Below are 19960 nucleotides of genomic sequence, written 5' to 3'. Positions count from 1 at the left end.
CAGAGCGTCATCTCCTTACGTCACTCATAAGCTGTGGTGGTCACTTTTACGCTAAAAGACCACGGCCAAGATTCTGCGGTGTGGCTTTTCTTGGCCCACTATGTTTAGGGATACTCGGAGTTTTGCAAAGCTTGTGAGCGTTGTCGAAAATTGGGAGCATTGTTCTGTCGAAATATGATACCTTTGAATCCCATCCTTATCATTGAAGCATTTGATTGCTGGGGCATCGATTTCATGGGACCATTCCCCCAATCGTTTGGGAATCTGTATATTTTGCTTACCGTGGATTATGTCACTAAATGGGTTGAAGCGATTCCGTGTTGAAAGAATGACCATCGCACGGTCATTAAATTCCTAAAAGAAAACATCCTTTCTCGATTCGGAACGCCTCGAGCTATCATTAGTGATGGGGGCTCACACTTTTGTAATAAACCATTTGAGAGCTTAATGAAGAAATACGGTATCTCTCATAAGGTGAGCACCCCATACCATCCACAGACAAGTGGACAAGCTGAGATTTTCAATAGGGAGATCAAACACATTTTGGAGAAAACGGTTAACCCAGATCGTAAGGATTGGTCAATCCGATTGACCGATGCCTTATGGGCATACCGTACTGCATTTAAAACCCCTATTGGAATGTCTCCCTTTAGACTTGTCTATGGGAAGGCTTGTCACTTGCCTATGGAGCTGGAACATAAAGCGTACTGGGCGATCAAAAATCTTAATTTTAATCTTGACAACGCTGCCTCGCTACGCAAACTTCAATTGAATGAACTTGAGGAAATCCGGAATGATGCGTACGATAATTCGAGAATTTACAAGGACAAGATGAAAGCATTTCATGACCAACACATTTTGCGAAAATCATTCACACCTGGTCAGAAGGTCCTTTTGTACAATTCTCGATTACATCTCTTTCCAGGTAAACTTCGATCTCGTTGGACCGGCCCTTACATTGTTGTCACTGTTTTTCCTCATGGGGCCGTTGAGATAAGAGATCCCGACAATGGCAAGGAGTTTAAAGTCAATGGACATCGATTGAAACCATTTGTCGAGAAATTTGATTCAGAGGACATGTCCATACCTCTGACTAATCCTGTTTACCAGGATTGATCTCCAGTCTGATGGAGGTATAGGTAGGTTTATTGTTTTCATAGGTCTAGGGTAGTTGCTTTATTTGTCTGGTTGAAGACGGTAAACTTAACGCTCCTGGGAGGCAACCCATCTCTTCATTTCATTTCGTTTTTATCATTAGTTAGTTCAATGTTTGTAGGTAACATTACTGCAAACCCTCACGAGACTACAACTCATCCACTAGGGGTAACCTAGGGGTTTAAAGGCTTGTTGCATACGCTAAATGCAATTGAGAGCACCTACGAAAGTGGTATAGTTAGGATTTTATTTTTATTATTTTTGTGTCACCTTGTACTGACCCTCTTTTACGTAAATAGCTATGGAAAGCCTCTTGATTCTTTCGGGTATTATCTTCCCATCACTTCTCATTTACTTATTTTGTCCCATGTGCATTGCATGCTTATTTCTTTTACATTGAGGACAATGTAGATTTTTGGTTGGGGGTGGGAGATTAGGTTTCCTAATCAGTATTTTCTTGGTCTTAAGCAAAAGTTGTGAAAATTTTTAATTTTTCAGGATTTCTAATGAAGTCGAAGTGATTTTGACGGCCATCTTGGATTTAGAATTTTTTAAGATAAGTGATGTTGGAATTGATGACTCTTGGATTCAACTATTTGTTAGATTTCACAATTAAGTTAGAACTATTAATCCATGATTAGAAGTTTTAAACATTGATTGAATCATAATTTTACATGTCACATCTCGCTTTCACATTAAGGTTTCATTCAATATTGAAAGATTAATTAGGTGATCACTAAGCTTGAAAGGAACCAACCTGAGAAAATTGAATGGATTGGGCGAACAGTCTTTACCATAGGTTTGCTCCCTATAGGTAAGGATTCGATTTCCCATGAATGATATGTGAAAAAGTTGGGTGCACAATCTTTACATTAGGTTTGCTCCCTATAGGTGAGGATCTGATCCCTCTTCTTAGCGTTACTTCTAATGAAAAAATCAAAAATCAAAAGAATAAAAGGATAATGTATAAGCCAAGTTGAGTTATCGTGATTTCTCTTAGTTGTTACCAATGATATCCTTAAATATCGAGGTGAATCTTAATGTTGACAAGTCGAGATTAGACTATACATCCATGGAATTCAATATTTAGAATCGTTCTAATTAATGGATTAATATTTGAGCTTGATTATGAAGTTTACTGTAAACTTGATTTCAAGATAAAGTAATGCCAACATTCGTGAATCTAAGAATTCTCATATCTGGATTATTCTGCAAAAATCACTCGAATTTATGGAAATTGTTCTGTAATTCTCAACTTATTTTTCGCATACCTTGCTCGGGACTAGCAAGATGCTGGTTGGGGTTGTGTTGAGGGTCGAATATTGCATATCAGACCCTAGTTATTGCCAGGATTTACAAACATAGTACCGTTTATCGGACTGATTTAATGATGTTTGTGATGCAGGGCGTATTCACGAGCCTGGACTGGGAAAAGGTACTAAAAGCATGGATTTAACGGTCTGAAATCACCAAGGCAAGATCGACGGATGTGCATGCCAGGGATCCAAGAAAATCGAGAAATTGAAGCTCAAACTGGCCTGAAAAGTGTCCAGAATGCAAGATCATAGGGTTTCCACCATCTGATCAGTTCGAAACTCCATACGTGGCCTGAAGACCATAAATTAACCATACACGTCGAATTTCATCTATTCAGTCCTTGTGGAAGTGTCCCAACGGATGGATTAGACTCTTAAATCCTGATTTGGGGCCCGCCTGATACCTAGATATGCTCCAATTATGGTTCCAACTATTAAAATGATCTGAGAAAAGAGATGGATGGAACGGATTTCTCACAACCATCACAATGGAGCCACATGTACATCGCACGAACACAAACTGCATGCGCACTCAGCGTACACTGGACCGAGATTCTCGGTCAAAGTCGGATTTGACCGACTCCTTGTGCAAAACGGCAAGTGCCGTTACAGTGAAGATCCGCACCAACGTCGGTTGATGCTGTGGGCCCCATCCATTGTCCATATGGACAATCCAAACCATTCACCAGATTCGTACAGTCCTGCTCACCAAGTCATAGGTGACGATCTTTGAGGAAACAATGAGGATGGGATCGCAAACATCCAAAACATGGGACGGACGGCTGAATGAAAGCATCGGTAGACCGCACAAACGGACGACAGAAACCATCCTTTCCCGACCGGAATTTCTGGAGAAAACCGATGGACGGCGTGGATTTCTCCATCGCTGTCAGTATTGAGCCCCACCAAGTCACAGCGAAAGCCTTTCGCAGGCCCTGTTTTAGCGTCGGACGCTGGCCGATTTTTGTGGGCCGTTACATGATCCCAACGGCGATCGGACGGCTGATCTGATCCGTTCATCATGAAGGACTGCCAAAAATCTCTCAGAGGACGTTGTCCTTTTAGAAGGAAAGCAAAGAAGAAGGGTGGAGTGCATCGTCTATAGCCCTGCTGCGTAAACTGATGCGAAACCAACTCCAACTCGATTTCGGACGGCAGCGAAACCAACTCCAACTCGATTTCGGACGGCAGCACAGCTCTCCAGTGTTTGCTTTACCTATAAGAAGAGGGAGATTTCGAAGGGATGAGGGGGACGGTCAGGAAAGAACGGGAAAGTGCAGCCGTGAGAAAGGCTGGACGTGGCTGCTGGCAGCGTGGGAAGAAAAAGAGAAACAGAGGAAGAAAGGAAGAAAGGAAGAAACGTGAAGCACGGCTGGACGTGAAAGGGAAGCTGGAGCCGTGGGCTGCTGGATCACGAGCAGGGTTGCGGTCTCGGCTTTGAAGAAAGAGGAGAAAACGTGGAGTTGGCTGGGAGTGCTGGAATGTGCAAACACTAAGGGTTTTTCTTCTTTCCTTTTCCTTTGTGTTCTGTTTTTTTTTTTTTTTCCTTTTCACTTGTATTAATTTCAGGCCATCCATGTGTGGCTAATCCTCTTAGCTAGGGCTAAGAGGTGAAGCCTGTAGCGAGATGGGAGATATTGTTTCATGCGTTTAAGTTAAAATTCATAAACTGAATTTGATTTAGTTGATTATTATAAGGAATATTTTTCTTAGTCTTTAATGGTCTGTTGTGACTGAAATTACAATGGGTTTGCAATGGCTTTGAATATTTCTTTCCCCTTTTTATGTTTATGAAGTCAGGAAGCCCTGTTGTTCATCATTGCTCCATGGGCATGGTAGGATGACAGTACCCTTCCTGATCCTCATACATTGTTGATTGGTTGGTAATTAGTTTAATCCTGTTGTTTGCTTTGTCTCCTGGGCATGGTTAGATGATGGAATCCATTCTAATTCATATACCTTTCACCTCTTGAAAACTATATCAAAGGAAGTCTAGTTAAATTCCATGATTTCTGAAGCAGGCATAATTTCTCCCTGATCTCTACAAGTGGATCCTCTGAATCCCTAGTTTCCTTCCTCTGAATTCCTTAAAGTTTTAGATAACTATTCCACAATTATTTCTTAAATTCTATTTGGTTTAGATCGCATCCTAGACTAGTTCTATTTCTACCTAGTTTCAGATCACATACCAGTTTCAGTCTCTGTGGATTCGACCTCGGTCTTACCGAGTTTATTACTACATCACAACCCTATACTTGGGGAGTCAACACCTACCTATTGTGTATTTGAAGTCAATGGATTGTGGCCTATTATGTTGTATTCGAGGCCCATGGGCGAGGCCTAATGTGATGTATTTGAGAAGAAATACATCGACTACAATTATTGGTGAGAAAATAAATCCATAAAACACAAGGTAAAAAGAACACATTGGTTGCAACCTCTATCCTCCTGCAAATCGCATGATCAATATTGTAATAACCAGTGGTTAAGAGGGGGACTAAGTCATTGAATTTAGTCTTAAACGATCCATCTCGGCGCGGGAGGCACCAACGTTCAATCAAACTCGAGCCAAGTATAATTTTGGCATGCCCACACCATCCTAATCGTCCATTTTGACCGAATACATGCCCTCATTAACATATGTGGCTCCATATTTAATTGAATTGCACAAAGACCCGGTCTTGGTGATGTTGGGATGTGGCCCATCAAATAATGGGGACCACCAGATGAACTGATCAGATCACCCAAAGATGGACCCACTTGTACCATTGTTGGTTCGAAATTTGGACCGTTAAATAGATACCATCAGATGATCCTAATCTGTCATGATTGGGACCATGATCTGGTGGGTGAACACTTAGGATTTTCATAATCCATTACTCACACACTCCTAACCTGTCATACAACTCTAGTCGCCCCTGTCCATCCATTGAATGACGCACGTGCTAATATGAAACACGTGTACAAGATCCTACCTTCCAGCTGGTGTACTTCAATGTTTAAATCTTTGGGTCTAAAATCAGGCCATTTCACACATCACACAGCTAACAAAAACAAATGAAAGACCATAAGAAATTCTCTTCATCGTTGGTTTATTCACTGTGGCCCACCTGCGTATATAACTTACCTGATGGAAACCTCGGGTATAGAATACAACTGTCCCACATTGGCACGTGTGCCTGTGTGTGGATGGGCAGGGCTCTCGCACACGTGTGAAGGTAGCAAAAGTTACATGATGTTATTAAGTCCCCTGTTTGGACACCACCAAATAAATTACTTTTTTTACTTACAACAGTAGATAAATAACTTATTTAAGATAAGTAAGTTTAGTTTATGATCAATTATAAGTAACTTTTTTAATATTTAAATTAACTTCAGTTTAACAAGTAGCTTATCGCAAGTAACTTACAAACCAATTGTGCCCTTAAAAAGATGAGATTTTTACAAAAGACTACCTTATTATTTTGGAATTTACGTGCCAATACCTTTTTTAAAAAGTTTTTCATTACCATGCCTAATTAGTTAAAGTATTTTTCATTTCAATACCTTCCTTAGGATACGGCAATTAGATTATTTAGCTTAGATCTTGTAAATGTTAAAAATGCCCTCCTATTTTATAGACAGTTGAAAGTAAGAAACATCTAATGGTCCTATTTCAACAAAGATTCATGAATCAAAGCATAGTCCATCCATGGAAGGAACCATCCAACCAGTGGTTTGGACCAGCGAAATGTGGGCCCACTTATCATAATAAAATCAAGATGTCCATTGCTTCCAACCCTATGGCCCAGTAGATGAGAGCATTGGCTCGACTTTTGATTTTGGACATCAAATTACATAATGGACCCACTGATGGACGGCTAGGATTTGATACCCATGAAGTAATTCAGCACATTTGGTGGTTTGTAAATGGTATTAGCACAATTCTATCAAACACAAGGCTACATGTGCGAATGAGGGCTTGCATTCTGATTTCGTGCACGTTTATAATGTGTAAGTGTACCAGAGTTGTACTCAACCCAATGTTTGAATAAATGATGTTGACCCAATGTTTGATTAAATGATGTTGGTGACCCGAGCCAAAATGAACGAGTAGGACTGAATTCGAAAATCCAAGTATTGAGTTAGCCACCGGTTGTGATCCATGATCGGGTGATTTGCGAAATGCTAAGGCCAGTCATCTCTAATAGATTTTTTGGTGCCTTATGTCTAAAGACTTATTCTTTTACTAATAATTCTAATTAATATTTCTAAAAGAAATAAAGATGGACAAATAAAAAAGAAGAACATTAAAACAATGCAGATTTCATTAATACTTGAATATAGTGCATTACAATTGATAGAGTATCAAAATAAACTAGAGAAATAAACAAATAAGAGATAAATTAATGCTCAATCCATCTGTAAGAACATATGATCGAAATGAGGTTGGCAGGATGTGACCAGACAGATGATCGTCCAAGTAAAGACTTGGTTAATCGGGATTCAATAATTTAAGGTTCTAGATGTTTAATCTAATCTGACGGCACTGTTGCGGTGGCACTGTACAATAGCGATCTATGCTAAGGCTAAGCTATGTCATACTATGATAAATGTAAAGATGATAAAAGATGATAAATTGTGTTTGGCGCGGGGCCTCGAGCTCTTAATCGCTTGCTCCTTTTATAGGTTGTCAAGGCGGTAAAACTCTATCTGAGTTTCCTTAATGATTATAGATTCTCTGTATTTATGATATACAATCTAAATAGATCCGTGTAAATCTAAAATTGGACTTTCAGATCTCCACTTTTACGTACATAGTATCATATTGGAGACCTTCAAGATAATGTTGCATGTAAAAATAGTTTAATTAGTAAACCTCTACTGTTGATCTCATATCTTAAATCGATCATTGTCATGCATTTAAATGACCTTAGCAGAGCCAGCTCCGCCCTTTCCATGATCTCTCCCTTCTGATCGTTAAACCGGTGAGACTGTATCAACCGTTGAGCTCTCCCATTCTTTTAATTCTAATTGATGTGCGGACATGGACCCGATTTGCTTAGTATTTATCCTCTTCTATTTTGGGTTTGTGCTATATAAATTTGCTCAGAAATTAGTCCGATCTCTAAATATTTGAAATCTTCATGATTGTCACGGACCTTCTGATCGTTTCTAAAAAGATCAATTATTTCAAAAGGATTAATGCAAGATATGATCTTACCAAGTGTATCGTAGCCAGATTTATGATAAAATTCTTTCTTTATCTTTATAGACGTGTTGGGCACATTGCTTCATTAATTGGCTTGGTAATCACGGTCATATGACATTCGTCAGTTCGCTCCACTAAAGGCATGTGTATTGCTCTATACCACCACATTAATAACGAAATGCGTATCACCAAGGGAAGATCAACCCAATATACCTCCATACTTGTAAGTATGATTTCACTGATATTAAACCCAAAGTGTCCACATGTGGTAACTTTTTATTAATATACATTAAGACATTGAATATAGGTGTAACCAAAGGGCCGCATTTTTACATGTGCCTGGGATAGATGATATGTCTGATATTTTCTGCTGGTACAGGTAAGCCTACCATTCGGCTATCCAAACCCGTTGGCATGATGCAATTCACTATTTTGGCCCGTAGAAAATCTCCCGGATAGAGAGATCCTAACAAATACCATTTGGCCTGTTCACAGTGGTCAGCGCCTAATATTGAACGGCCCAGATCACATGTTGGGTAGACCCCACTTCCATCCGATGCAAGAGAGTACAATTCCCATTTTCATTGATAAAGATGTAAAGCTTCCTAAAATAGGTACCGGAATGTAAATTCCAAAATAATGAGGTACTCTTTTACAAAATCTAAAAAATCAACGGTCACACATCCATTAATATCAGAAATTACGCCAACAGGATTGCCACAATCACCCGACTCTTGGGCTCTGGCATGTCCACGAGTGCCCCTACCAATCAACAATTGCCACGTGGCTAGTTTGTTCCTTTCGATAGGATCCTTAATTAACGGTGAGATGACAAAGACACCTTTCGATAGGATCCTTAATTAACGGTGAGATGACAAAGACACGCCACTCTCCGCTGATTTCGGGTGCCGGAATTTAGAAAAGATACAGCGGCTGTATCATAAATATTGATACATCCATTATTTTCCCGCCAATATATGAAACATATCATATATTAAGTATATCCTATCTGTTAAAAAGGTGATTCATATCATGTTCCTTATCCTATTTGAAAATCAATCCCATCCACTCATTGGGTGAGCCATATCAGGACACTAAGTTACACCATCGGCTGTCTGTTTATATTGATGTCACATCCTTCTTTATATCTCTATCAGCCCAATTTTTATACCAGATGATCAAAATGGAGAGATCCATATTTTTAACGGATAGGATGTTCTACTTACATGACAATTTAGCAGAAAAAAATGCCTGTATCATTACTTTCGATACAGCAGCTGTATCGACGTATATATTCTTGCTTGACTTTCACATCATACTTGGGTGGTGGCTTTTCTCGTTTTCTATGATAGAAATTTCAATCATCCAAACGCCTGTTGGAGGACCAGCGCGTAAATCAACCAAGCATTGTAGGGTCCACCATGTTTTTTGTGTGAAATCCAATCCGTTCATCAGGTAAAAAACATTACTTTAACCGTACATATAGAATATAAATCTGATTAAAAACTTATATGGGCCATGTAAATGGGAACAATATAAAATTTCTCACAAAGCTGATACGTTTACACAGTGTGGCCCGCATGAGGTTTGTGTTTATCTGATTTTTGTTAATTATCTTCATAATCGTTCCTTAACCCTGATTAACGGGTTTGATGGAAGATAAACGTAATAGAGGCACCACACGCAAACCTATGGTTCCATCTCATCCCCTTTTATCCACCTGGTGTGGTCCATATGAGATGTTAATCAAGCTGATTTTTATCAGAAAGTATTAAAATATAGTATGGAACCTGATAGATGGAGTAGATTTTACACATACAATAAGGTGGGCCCCACATACAATAGGTGCGGAGTGGAGAGACCTTTTCAAGTCCTACGTGTACCTCTACATTCGGCGCACGTGCCAACATGGAAGCTTTGTGGGAAATTTGAAAAGATCATAGGTGGGTCCAACTTAAAGATTTATCATACCTAAAATTCGATCTGGTCCATTAATCAGGTTGGAAAATCTATGTGGAGAGAATAACAGGTTAAGGTAAAGTTGTCAACGGCCCAAATTCAACGTACATGTCTATGTGCGAGTAGTGGACCATCGTCATCTTCATGGTGATTGGTGAGGGCCACCTTGTTCACTGCTAGGAGGACACACATGCCAGTCTGACACGTGTGCTCGTGTAAAGGAGCGTGTGGATCTTTGGAACCTCCATCAGAATCAACCTCACCAACTTTGCCTGCTATGATCCTCTGTCAGTTGGTCCTATGGGATGTATATTGTCCTATGGCCTTGTATTTCCACAAGTGGAGCCCCCTTTTAAAGATCTAGACCGTTGATATAATCCGTCCCATGGAGTGATCACCCCCCAAAAAATTACAATACTGGAAAACTTCTAATAATCAGATCTTTGGCCCTTTTCATATATGAATGTTGACCGTTGGTGTAAGTTGCAGGCTACCACACCAGCGAAGTGATGTACCCTACTATACCTGCTACTTTCAAGTCCAATCAGTTGTACTATTAGTTACTGTCCACTACTAAATAAGTTCCACTATATCCAGTATATACAAAATCCGACGTGTCCAATAGTTTTTAACAGCATGAGAATTATTCTGTTCAAAAATCATCTTGGTTCACTCATCAGCTGGACCACACCTTTATTTCGTTATTTATCACCAGTGATACATTGTTTTCTGTGATCTAACCCACCTGAATAGTGGATTATCTTGATTTTGGTTCAGATAGATTCTCATGGTGGGGCCAACCAATTGAACAGGTTGGATTTCACAAACACATAACAGATTGAAACTTATCCGCTGGTTGGACAGTAACGTACGGTGCAATGGGTTGGACCTAATACTTTCTCTGCAATAATAGGACTGTTCTTATATTAATGTATAATAAGAATAATAAAATTCCTAATCTATCCAGCAATCTAAGTCACACAAAACAATGATTATTTACATAAAATAAACTATCCCTACCGTTAGATTAGTAGGGAAAGTCGTTGATCGGCCGTAGGCGAAACATCGTGCCACGTTAATCTCCCAATCATCTGATCGAAGGACTGCGTTTGGACGGTGGAGAAGAGTCATCCGTTGGATTAAAAGGATTAAGGGAATGTTAGGGTGTTGATGCATCAGAACTGGAATAGTGTACTAACGGCTCCGATTGAACATGTGGAGCCTATGGTTCAGGGATCCTGACGGTTGATAGGAACAGGACACGCAATGGATGGGCAACGCCTAAGAACTATTCTAGATCAGACCATTCGAGCCGTTGGATCAGTGGCCTACTAGTGAAATAACACAGCATCCGTCCAAGGTAGATTCGTCCAGAAAATGTTTTGTCACATTCCATCTATAATGGGTCCGATCAACAGCTTGGATCACCTAAACGTGGGCCCTGCTCGCAAAAAAGTACACATCCATCGCCTATGAGAGTTCACCACCATTTTAACATTGTTGGTGACTCTTCTTCAACTTATACAGATGCCTTGTACAGCAATCCTGACCATCCAAACCGCTGATCCAATTGTGGACGGACCCTAGCTGAAAACTTAAATTGAGAGGATGATAATAACACTTGATGTTTCCAGAATTTGGACCATGCTGTTTTAATTCTAACCATCCATTTGACAGCCATAAATTGGATGGTTATGATTTCTTAATCAACATAGTTTCATTGATATGATCCATCCACAATCTGACCCACAATTCTGATGGTTGAGATAACCATACATGAGTGCTACGTGTGAGGAGTAAGAGTCACCACCATTTTAAACTCACATTAGTCTATCGACTCTATACCGTGCAGTATTCAATTCCCTTGACGCCGAACTTCACGTATATACTTAATCTATGAGAAAAGCTTTGATACTCCGGCACATATGGATGGATGATACGCAGGCACTAAAAATTGCATACAAATTGCATGCTCGGAATATGATTGATTCAAACTGAACCGTCCAAATTATGGGTCCTAGTTTAGATGTAACCTGAACAAAAAATCAACCTTATTGGCTCCTGACCATTGGATTTCTGGACACATATTGAACGGCCAAAAATGAGAAAGATCCGATGATCCTATTTCAACAAACAACTGTCCACAAATCAACTGTTAAGATTATTCAACCAATCTAATTTTGAACCATGAGATAGCGAAAGTGAGTTCCAGTATTTAGCCAGTTCGATTTGAGTTAATGCATGCCCCACATACAATTTCAGACTACCTGTGTATCAAGCGCATTACAAAGCCAGAGTATCAAATAACTCTCTATAGTCTAGTTGTACAGATAAAATGACCATGGCCTACCAATTTCAAACTACCTGTGTATCAAGCCAGAGTAACAAGCGTTCCCCATATACAATTTCAGACTACCTATGTATCAAGCGTATTACAAAGCCAGAGTATCAAATAACTCTCTATGGTCTAGTCGTCCAGATAAAATTACCATGGCCTACCAATTTCAGACTACCTGTGTATCAAGCCAGAGTATCAAGCATAACCCATGTATAATTTCAGACTACCTGTGTATCAAGCGTTAATGCATGACCCATATACAATTTCTGACTACCTGTGTATCAAGCGTATTACGAAGCCAGAGTAACAAATAACTCTCTATGGTCTAGTCGTCTAGATAAATTGACCATGGCCTACCAACCTATAAAAGAAAAAAATGTTATAGCCTTTGAGTGATTTGCGGTATCAACATAAGAAATTTCAATGACTTAGCTGAATCTCAGCCCTAGAATAAGGAAAGTGGTCATCATTTTCGAACATGGGTGCCACCCAAAGTTGAAAAAAAAAAACAACCCAAACGGTCCAACAACTAAATATAAAATGCTTCAAATGCCTGTAACCAATGTATCAGCCCTGCCCACCACACCAACTAAGTGGACAGCCATGTTCGAGCTGGGCCGCACTCAGGCGGCGATCATCGCCTCCCTTCTCCTCATCTTCCTATCCGATCCGACCGTCGCCTTAAAAGCAGGCCCCATGCAGTTGGCTAGCCAGTTCTTGGCCCCCCACAATGCAGCCCGGACGGCTCTCGGCCTGCCACCGCTAGTGTGGGACCCACGCGTAGCACGGTACGCCGAGTGGTACGCGAATCAGAGACGTTCGGACTGTGAATTGAAGCATTCGAATGGCCCATATGGAGAGAATATCTTCTGGGGGAGTGGCGATGGGTGGACGCCGGCGCAGGCGGTGGCGGCGTGGGTGGTGGAGAGAAAGTGGTATAAGTATGGATCTAACACGTGTGCATCTGGCCAGATGTGTGGACACTATACTCAGATCGTGTGGAGTAGCAGCAGGAGGCTAGGATGCGCCAAGGTGACATGTTTGGGTGGGAGGGGGGATTTCATCACTTGCAACTACGATCCACCTGGGAATTACATTGGAGAAAGGCCGTATTAGATGGCCACATTGTTGTAATTATAGCATTTTGTGTTGCCAACCTGGCACACGTGTGTAAGATCCTGGCCATTCATCAAGTGCAGGACGTGCACCTGTAGTATAGCCTATAGCTATTGAGTGTTCGTTCTGGCCAGGGTACGCTTACGGTGTGGCCCACCTGATGAATGTTTCCAATCTTGCACGTGTGTGCAGAGTTAGGCATGTGTGCTGCGAATCACCTCTTCAGTATTTCCTCGTACTAATAGCCTCAGTGTTTCTGTTTGGCGTTTGGCATGGCTCTTTGGGATTTATCCTTTTTGTAATTTTTTTGAATTTTTTTTGTTTAATGGACGCTTGGGTTTTTTTTTTTTTCTCTAACCATCTATTTCTCTCATGCAAGTGTGGGCTACAAAAGAGTGCACCGGTCTGATTTTAGAAGTGAATTTATAATAGTAAACCCTACCTGAAGGATGGCTGGGATCTCATGCACGTTTACCCAGTTGGCACGTGTGCTTAGTCCATCGTACAATGCTTTTATTTCCACCGTACAAAAGGCAAGTAGCCAGGAAAACCCTTTTAAAAAATGGGACATACCTGACCCAACCCACATAAAATTCATCAAAGTCCAACCTAACTCATTTAATTGGACATTGGTCGGTTTTGACTGTCCTGACCCAACTCAGGTTTAAAAATGGAAGATGGTGCTAATTAAAGCTATGTACAACCTAACCCAATCAGTAGATATATACTGATTTTTTACTTCTTTATTTTGTTTCGGGTTTTGGGTGAGGTCGGGTCAGGTCAGGTCATCGAGCCCAACTGGACGGACTGACCCATTGCCAGCCCTAAGATTAACCATGTCTATAAATGAATGGTTAAGACTTTTGCTTGCACATCCCTCAATATCATAATGGGCTAGGTGGGCCCTTAAACATGGTCTAAGCTTGAAATCAATGTCAAGGTGGGCCAGGTAACATCAAGTGGGCCACCATGGTTTAGTTGGCTGTTCTCATTTAATGTACATGTGTAGTTTAAAAGCACCTTTGGATCTTGGATTGCATTCATGTGATGTACTTAATGTGGGTGAAAGGAATACCTTATTTTATTTTTTCATTTAATAAGATTAGACGGTTTTAAATTATTGATTATTTTAACTATTCTTTATAGGGCTGGCTCAGTAAGGCTAGAAAAATAGCTAAGGCCTTTTGGCCTAATTATAGCCAAGGCAAGGGATTAGAGTTGGGCTAGGTTTAGGGATGGGCCAAACCCTCACTAAGCCCATCACGTATTGTTGAATGTAAGTTCAAACTTGGTTTGAGTCCATAATGGCCAAAATAGTCCAGCTCGAGCACGACCTATATATATATATATATATATATATATATATATATAGAGAGAGAGAGAGAGAGAGAGAGAGAGAGAGAGAGAGAGAGAGAGAGAGAGAGAGAGATTGCAAACCCTAACTAATTGGATCGAGCTTATGGGCTTTCGGATATCTACATCCAAGCTTGACCTAATTTTATAGGAGCTTGATTTTTAAGCAAGGCCCAAGGTAGGTTAGGCTCGAAAGCCTGACAGGTCAACCTATCCCATTGACACCACTAGCTAGGGCCAACCCCCAGCTCGGGTGCAGCCCATTATTACCCTGCCACTCAACCCTCATAAATACTTCCTAACTTATTGCCATCATTTACTTTAGGATTGTTATACTATTTATATGATGGACCACACATTTATGGTTATTAACAACCATCATGATTGAAAGATCCTATGCACGACCCACAAATATATTTTAAAAAGATGGTTCATGCTCAAACACAAAGATTTAAATGACCATATTAAGGATTTAAATATTTTAATGTGAGATCTTGTTTCAATTATCCCCCATTGATAATGAAGCCTATCATAGAAATAGTTTGGCCTATATACCTACGGTTGGATGTAAAAATTAATAATACCTTTAAATTTAATATAGAAAATCCTAATTGAGTTTGAGCCCGTGCCTCACTGGTAGACAGAATTTGTTTCAACATTTGATGCCATCTCAATGATAGACAGCGCATTTCAATATTTGATGCCAATTAGATAGTGTTTCTATTAACACCAACCTCCATCCTAACCTGATGTGGTTGGATTTTATTGGACGGCATGTTGTTGTTACAGATGGTGCCCAATCAAGAGTATTCAACCAAATGACTTTAAAAGATACTTTGCATATGCTTCATCTCTAACAGCGGCCTGCTACCTAATAAAATTTCATCTTTCAAAATTAAACCCCTGGGTTCAAGCCCATCCCTACCTATAGAAAAGAAACCTAATAAAAGAGAGACCCTTCCACCTCCATTTCTCCTTCAGTCCCCCAAGAAAAGGTTGTTTGAGATGTCCTAGGTACATGTCTAAATGAGTTCATTGACTCGAACGCTCACCCGAATCTTTAATCTACTCGACTCAACTTGAGTTACTGAGTCACATTGAGTGGACCAAGTGAGTTAACTGCAACTCTTGTCGAGTCAGGACCGAATCACGCTCGTGAGCCAGCTTCCCAGTGACTCAGCTTAAAATATGGAATAAGATGGAATCGCTAAATCCGAGTCGACTCACCGAGTTTTAGAACAATATATGATGCATATCATCTCCCATAATCACTTGAGAAACCAAGGACCAGCTCAGTAACATCACCCAAATTGTATGAGGAAAAGCTCAAAATTTTCATAAAAGATCCAAGATCCAAAAATATGAACCGAAATTAAAACCGAAAATAGATCTTCGCGGTAGCGAAGGCCATTTGGATCACACCCAAATTGAAATAAAATAAAATAAAATCCCACAGACGCTTGCTGCTTCAGCAATCGAATCACCACCATTAAAACTCAAAAATCATCATCAATGCCCCGCCACCACCAAGCAACTGTAGCATTGCCACCGTCGGAGAGGCTGAACACTTCTTTATTGCACTACAAGCGATAAGACCACCACCCAATTGAATTTTCGAAGAAGAGCGAATCGCTGCAAGAACGCCTCTTTCTTCTCATGATAGAAAGAAACATGCTATAAAAAAAAAAAAAAACTCGCCTCAGAAGGGCCGCTGGCCGATCACATTGCCGTGTGGGTCGTAATCGCATGTGATGTACGTGTCGCCGCGGCCACAGATGACCTTAGCACACCCTACTCTCAAGCTTTGCCTCCACACCATCTGTGTGTAGTGCAGGCAATCTCTCTCCAAGCACTGGTTACGCTGGGGGTCGTAGTACTGTTTCTCGGCGGCCCACGCAGCGACTGCATCAGACGGTTGCCAGTTCTTCCCACTACCCCAGAAGATGTTCTCGCCGTAGTTGCTATTGGAGTGGATCAATGCACAGTCCCGCCGCCGCTGGTTCCCCCACGACTCAGCGAAGCTGGCAAGCTCGTCGCTCCAACTCAGTGGTCTTAGGCCTAGCTGGGCCCGGATGAGATTGTGCGGCGCTAGATACTGTTGGATAACATTCGCCGGCGTCCCGCCTAGGGACCGCCTCGCGATTTGCGCTGTTTGGAGCTCATGGCTTGAATCAGAGCAAGTTAAGGTAGGGAGGAGGGTGGAGGAAAGGAGGAGGAAGGTTCCCAAAAGCCCATATGAGAGGGACCCTTTGATGGTGGCCATGAGAGATGGGATTTTGATGGTTTGGATTTTCTGTTGTGGGTTTTGATGAAAACCTGGTGTTATTATAGTTATATATATACAGGAGGTTAGTATTTTTTATTATTGATTTTTGAACTGAAGATGTATTAAAATACTAAATGTGGGTGTGTTAGGGATGTGGCCCACTGACCATGGAATCATTTCCATGTGATAAGCTCTTAAACCGAGGCGGATTAGCCGTTGGTTGAATGTGATTTTATTCAACTTCCAAAAACGGCTACCAATCATTTGTACTGATGAGAAATGGGGATGGTCCATGCAACTAGTTGTGGATGAAAAACGTGCAACTAGGGCCCAAACTGTAGTGTACGGATGACATCCAATCCATACAATTGGGTTGTCTCGTTATGAAAATAGGATGGCCCAAGAATCATGTTGATCCGATCATCATGTGGCTGACGTGATAGAAAACAAAACTAACCACCCAAAAACCTTGAAATTCATTGGATCGGCGTGATTTTGTGGGGCATCCTTATTGGACGACCATGTTAGATAGACGTGGATTAGGTACTGACGGCCTCAGTAGCTATCTCGCTATTGAAGTGACGTCACCAAGCCCCGTGGGCCCACCATAATGTATGTATTGTATCCACACCGTCCATTCATTTGCAAAGATCATTTTAGGGTATGACTCAGAGAATGAGGCATATCCAAAGCCTAAGTTGACCCCACCCCACGAAGCACAGCGAGGACAATGATGCCTACTGTTGAAACTTTCTTATGACCCACTATGATGTTTATTTGGCATCTAAACTATTCATGAGATCGACAAACATGAACAGAAGGAAAAATGCAAATTTTAGGTTAATTGAAAACTTTAGTGGAACTCCAGGTTAGATGAACACTTGAGTTACCTGCAGGAGAGTACATTAAATCTGATACCATATTAATGTCAGGTTAAATGTACATATCGATAACTTGGGACCATAAAGCATAGTTGGAACCATCCAACTTGATGCTGATCGGGACAGCCGCAGGTTCAGAAAATACGGTCGGGGCCTGAGCTTTGGACAAAGCTTCAGCTATTTTTGTGGTGAATATTTTAGAGATGTGCGTATTATGATCAATGAAAGAGTCATCGGACTTCGTCGGGGTTTCGATGTCTCCCATATATGAAGGTGGCGGCAGAAGGAAGCTATGAACTAGGGTTAGACGTAAACCAAGAGTCAGAAATTGACTAGCTCTGATACCATGTCAGATTTTCTATTATTGTATTTCTTTTTTCTACTTTTTTTTTTACAGAGATATTGTACAAATATATGGGGAGATTAGCAGCCCTATTCTTGGCTATACATAGATATTGGATAATCATGAATATAATCTTTCTAATTTTCTCTTAATTGATAACTCATTGATTGATTTGACAACTCATGCCAACAGTTAAACAATCGGTTACTCTAAAAGCTTGAGTCATTAAAGTCCAGTATGATTCACTGATACTATGTCAAACCACCAATTACTCTAATACTATGATATATTAATGTATATTGAGGGACTTTAGGAGAGTTTACTTGTTAGTCTAGTTCACTAGTAGGGGTGGCTTGGCGAGTCATGAGATGGAAAACTAAGTTTGTTTGAGCCACCGGTCTCAAAACCATGATAGCAATTGTTGTGAAATGCAAACAACAATAATAATGATAATGATGATGATGATGAAAAAATGAGCTAGGTCCACGTTGCTTATAAGCATTTGGGCTCATTTTATTTTTCTTAATTTCTTGCAAGTAATTATCTATTACACTTATTTCAGAGATGTAGATTGCTTACAGTGCTCAGCTCCTAAGCTTTATTGTGCCCATCGTGATGTACATGTTACACGCACCTTATCGGTCCATCTCCTCGACTCATTTTAAGGCATGAGCCTAATGATAAGGTATATCCGAAGATCAAGCAAATAACACTACAGGTAGATCTGGGATAATGAAGCCCATGATGCTTATTTGCTACCCAACTCATTTATAACGTGACTTCAACTATGATGAATGTAAAAATTCAAATATCAACTTGATCCACAACTTATGTCACTTCCAAGAAAATTTTAGTAGTGGATGAATTAATATCCATTGTTTCCCATAGTGTGGTCCATTTGAGTTTTGCATTAGTCTCATGTTTGGATTCATGCCTTAAATTGAGCTTGCGACACAAACCTACACTGTGGATATTGTTAAAGACTCTTGATATACATTGATATACTATCCTTATTGATATGGATTAATATATTATCATTTAATAGCTTGAGCTTTTAAAACAAATAGGTTATTTGACATGATATCAGGCAGGTGCTCGAATCACGAGAGGAATAATATATTCTCCCATGGCCTATGAAACCAATACATTTCCATCACGTGAACGTCACTAGTCCAACAATCTAGACCATTCATAGCTATCAAATAGATAGTTATGAGTAAGATGGTTAATGGTAGGGTGTACATCAAGTCAAACTGAGTTGAGCTGGCCTTAGCTTGACTCGGCTCGGCCACTAGCTAACTTCAGCTCAGCTTGGTCCTCAAGCCTAACTGGCCAGCTCGACTCGGATCAGTCAGCAACTTGGGCGAGTTAGAGTCGAGTTTGCTTATGTAACATTTTCACAAACACCTAGACTGCACCTTCAAAATCTCACTGTATTTAAGACAGTAGCAATGCTTTTTACAGGTATTTTATCAAACACCTTCTAAGCAACATAAAAATCAAGAAAAAAAATGGTATTAGTTTCATATACATATCTTCCTTGCCACCAGCCACACTTCATTGGGTCATTTCCTTAAACACTTGGTGAGCAACATCAATATCAAAGTAACCGAGTCATCGAATTAGATCAATCCGAGTTCGGTTTGAACTGGGTTCGATCCGAGTCGAGTTGAGCCGGGGCCAGCTCGAACTCATTTTTGAGCTCAAAAAATCAACTCGACTCGGCTCGAATTTAGTTTTTAACCTAGTCGAATCGAACTTTTTCAAGTTTGAGTCGAGCAAGATAACCGAGCTAGCTCGGTTCGCGTACCCCTCTAGTTAATGGTCTAAATTCCAAGGACAAAGTCACATGTTAACTATTACCTTCTCAGTGTAGGATTGGGTCACAGTGGCCACGTGTAAAATGATAGAGTTCATGATAGCTTATTAAGAGAAAATGTTCAATGTTTTCTATCTTTCACTCAAAGTATGTTCTCTATTGACAATTCTATATGAGAAATACTTCCATTCTCTAGAGTATGTGATGGATGATACAGAGGCAA

At 40.4% G+C, this 19960-nt stretch overlaps 2 protein-coding genes across 2 annotated transcripts; one reads left to right on the top strand and one right to left on the bottom strand.

Moving 5' to 3' along the window:
• Positions 1 to 12459: 12459 nt before the first annotated feature.
• Positions 12460 to 13160, top strand: LOC131217142 (pathogenesis-related protein PR-1-like). Its single transcript, XM_058211922.1, has one exon. The coding sequence runs from the start codon at positions 12500 to 12502 to the stop codon at positions 13073 to 13075; it is 576 nt and encodes a 191-aa protein (XP_058067905.1). The 5' UTR covers positions 12460 to 12499; the 3' UTR covers positions 13076 to 13160.
• A 2967-nt stretch (positions 13161 to 16127) lies between these two features.
• Positions 16128 to 16771, bottom strand: LOC131257565 (pathogenesis-related protein PRB1-3-like). Its single transcript, XM_058258353.1, has one exon. The coding sequence runs from the start codon at positions 16689 to 16691 to the stop codon at positions 16128 to 16130; it is 564 nt and encodes a 187-aa protein (XP_058114336.1). The 5' UTR covers positions 16692 to 16771.
• Between the last annotated feature and the right edge of the window lie 3189 nt (positions 16772 to 19960).

The sequence above is a fragment of the Magnolia sinica genome, chromosome 10 (assembly GCF_029962835.1).
Source record: "Magnolia sinica isolate HGM2019 chromosome 10, MsV1, whole genome shotgun sequence".
Classification (NCBI taxonomy): Eukaryota; Viridiplantae; Streptophyta; class Magnoliopsida; order Magnoliales; family Magnoliaceae; genus Magnolia; species Magnolia sinica.
The sequence above is the reverse complement of the archived record's forward strand: the minus strand, read 5'-3'. Positions and strand labels throughout refer to the sequence as shown.

What these genes read in the sequence shown, in the direction of transcription:
- LOC131217142 (XM_058211922.1), top strand. Translation starts at nt 12,500, where the DNA reads ATGCTTCAAATGCCTGTAACCAATGTATCAGCCCTGCCCACCACACCA.
- LOC131257565 (XM_058258353.1), bottom strand. Translation starts at nt 16,691, where the DNA reads ATGGCCACCATCAAAGGGTCCCTCTCATATGGGCTTTTGGGAACCTTC.